Consider the following 2,949-nt stretch of genomic DNA (forward strand, 5'->3'; position numbering starts at 1 on the left):
TCATCGAATCTAATTCAAAAATACTTTAAGTTTGATAAAATGAACAAAAACTACAGACAAATATTTCATTAATGAGGACATATCTTTGATTTTAGAATAATTAATTTAAATTTACATAAATATGATCCACTGTATGGTAGAATTCCTCGATATCTATACTTAGTTTCTGTGAATAAGAAATGTTCGGGAATTCTTACCTTTCCAGTGAGGATATCTAAGGAGTCCCGGAGGTTAATCTCGTCCCCATAGAATAGTGAAATTGACCCAGGTAACACCAGCAGTAAAAGCATCGTACTCAAGGTATAATTTGCATCTAATCTCGTACTCAGCCTCGTTGTTTCAGCGCTACCTAGATGCCAGTTAACCCAGGACGATGGTGAGAGGGCGCTCCATTCATCTGCTACGTTTAACTGCACTTTAAGATCCAACGGGTTCGATAGATTAAAATTGAGTTGAAAATCAATGATATCACAAAAGTTTAACAGAGACCTCAGAAATCGTGACCTTGTTTCTTTCAGGGTTTGTAAAAAAGGAAAGGAAACAAGTAATATATTTTTCTTCGTGTCCGAACTGTATTTGTCCAGGAGAATACGCCAGTGTTTCATTACGATATATAAGTCTCTCTCAAGCCCAACTTGAAGGAGTTCTAAATCTTTAATATAAAAACCGTCCACACCTTTCTGCAACCAAAACTCGAAAGCAGAGTTCATTTTCCTTTGAACTTCCTGATGGGACCAGTTTAAAAACAATTGTCCTCCAAACGGTCTGTTGGGGTTTTCTTTTTCATCTACCAGGTTTTCACGAGTATCCATCAGCTTCCCCTAAAACGTGGAAAGATCGAAGCTATTTAATTGGCTCACTTTAAAACACACTTTTATGAACACAAGTATTTCAGAATGATTCCAGATTAAGCACATTATTAATTATACACGCAAAATATTTTATCACTTATCAAGATAAGAATGTGGAGTTTCTTAGTCTTGTCTACGTGCATATTGTGTCGTATACTCTCTATTAATCCATTTTCTCTGCCTTACTACATACTAAGCTATAACATGAAATATTGGAACATTAAATTTGCTTTATAACAGTATGTTTGATTCATTTTTACGATAAATTTCCTGTTAACGACGATGATCATACTTAAATTGTAAGTAAAATAGTTTCAGATTATCCTCTTGATTTATGCGTTTCCAGACAAACAATATGAGAATGTGGTGCCTAGAATCCTAAAAAAAATGGGTGTTTCCTGAACAGAATAATGTCCTAAATGCGACATAATGAATAATAGATTTAAAGAACAAAAATTAAAATATTATTTTTTTTTCTTTGTTAAAAGCTCCACTTCATCTTCCCATTTAGTTTATTCACGTCCCTAACCTAATTAAAAAAAATAAACTAGCATAGAATAAGTCCAGTCGGTTATTTTCCAATAAAACGTTTGTTCTTTTTTGTATTATATTTAGTGAGTACCAAATCCTATGACATTTACATAAAATTAAAAGTGTGAGAAATATTCAAATACTGTTTAATAGCAACTATTATGTGGTGGGGGGGCATCCATTTGAAACGATTTTGAAGAATTTTGATGAACTAATGAATGAGAAAAAAAGAGTCTTACTTATTATCAAAAACACTGTGATATTATGTTCCCTAGTGTCAAGTTGAGGAATTAATTATTCTTCATACACTACATTCCCCTGTGATTTATAAAAGGAACCTTCCAGAACTTCGCTAAACGGTTAAGAGATACACACCTTAAGACAGTTAAGAGATATATGTGTGGAGGAGGAAAAAAGTCATTTTTATTATTGTTATGAATATAATAACATGACCAGACAAGTCCAAACATGTTTAAGAACGACTCTTTAAATTGAAAGAATATATGATGCGTCATAACCTACTGAGACATTGATAATGAACATGATTGAAGGAGGAGAGGCTATTCTATCATTGAGGAGGAGAATAGAGCTTATAGAAAAAAGAGGATGCAATGAAACTTTTTAGCCGCGGCATAATGGCTCATAGAATGGCTCTGAGTTTTTCAAGTATAAACTTTAGCTCATAGGTCCGTCATCTCTTGACCAATTTGAGATCTAATTACAGTTTTGGACTCAGGAGGTCAAACCCTTTCGATTGATATATTTAACCACGCCCAAGGTCTCATGAATTAATTTACTCTCATCCTACCTAAAAGAATTTCAATTTGAGGATAGGCTGGTAGAGATCCTGATGACTAAAAAAATCGAACCGAGTATACGCGCGACCCACGCTTGGTATTGCTGGCGCACAAACACATATCTAATAAAAACAAAAAAGTCTCATACATTATTTTACTCCAATCCTGCCTAAAAGAATTTCCATTTCAGCGGCTATTAAGGATATCCCTCTTGTTTACATTCGTAGTCTATTTATACGTTGCATAAATACGAGAAATTCTGAAGTACTTACACAAGTAAATAGACGAATAGCATGACTATAAAGTTTGTTTAGCGTCTTTTAAATTTTATTGGCAAATGAAGAATTTAATGTTATCAAATTTGCATTTCCATCAGTAACATTCATACTCAAAAAAAAAGATTCATCAGGTTTACTAATTTTTATTTGTATTTTGTGATACTGAAACTTGTAATTATATGCATACTAAAAGCTTTACATTAAGTCTATGTCTCTAACCGAATTAAGGGTTTAATCTTTCGGCAGTAACCGTATTTCTGACGTCAATACACGTGGTGAAAACCTAATAAACTTTTCTTTATCTTCGATAATGTTTCTTTATGTTATGTAACTTGTTGCCCAATTTATATATATATAAAAAAATTGCCAAGTTAGTTACGAAATATAGAAATTCCTAATAACTGTCAATTTATTACATTTCCAGCTTTATTTGCACATACAGTCACCTGAATGTTACTGATTGCACAGGCCTGCGATGGTTTTATTGTCTTG

General features: G+C 33.0%; 1 protein-coding gene across 2 annotated transcripts in view; it reads right to left on the reverse strand.

The window, feature by feature from the left end:
- LOC106457443 (neutral and basic amino acid transport protein rBAT-like) overlaps positions 1–2,949 on the reverse strand; it is a 33,046-nt gene that overhangs the window by 6,997 nt on the left and 23,100 nt on the right. For both annotated transcript variants that reach the window (XM_013916864.2, XM_022383392.1), the window contains exon 3: positions 198–821. In XM_013916864.2, coding sequence (XP_013772318.1) covers positions 198–821 — 624 coding nt within the window. The remainder of the gene's footprint in view (positions 1–197; positions 822–2,949) is intronic.

This window comes from Limulus polyphemus, unplaced genomic scaffold (assembly GCF_000517525.1).
Source record: "Limulus polyphemus unplaced genomic scaffold, Limulus_polyphemus-2.1.2 Scaffold332, whole genome shotgun sequence".
Classification (NCBI taxonomy): domain Eukaryota; kingdom Metazoa; phylum Arthropoda; class Merostomata; order Xiphosura; family Limulidae; genus Limulus; species Limulus polyphemus.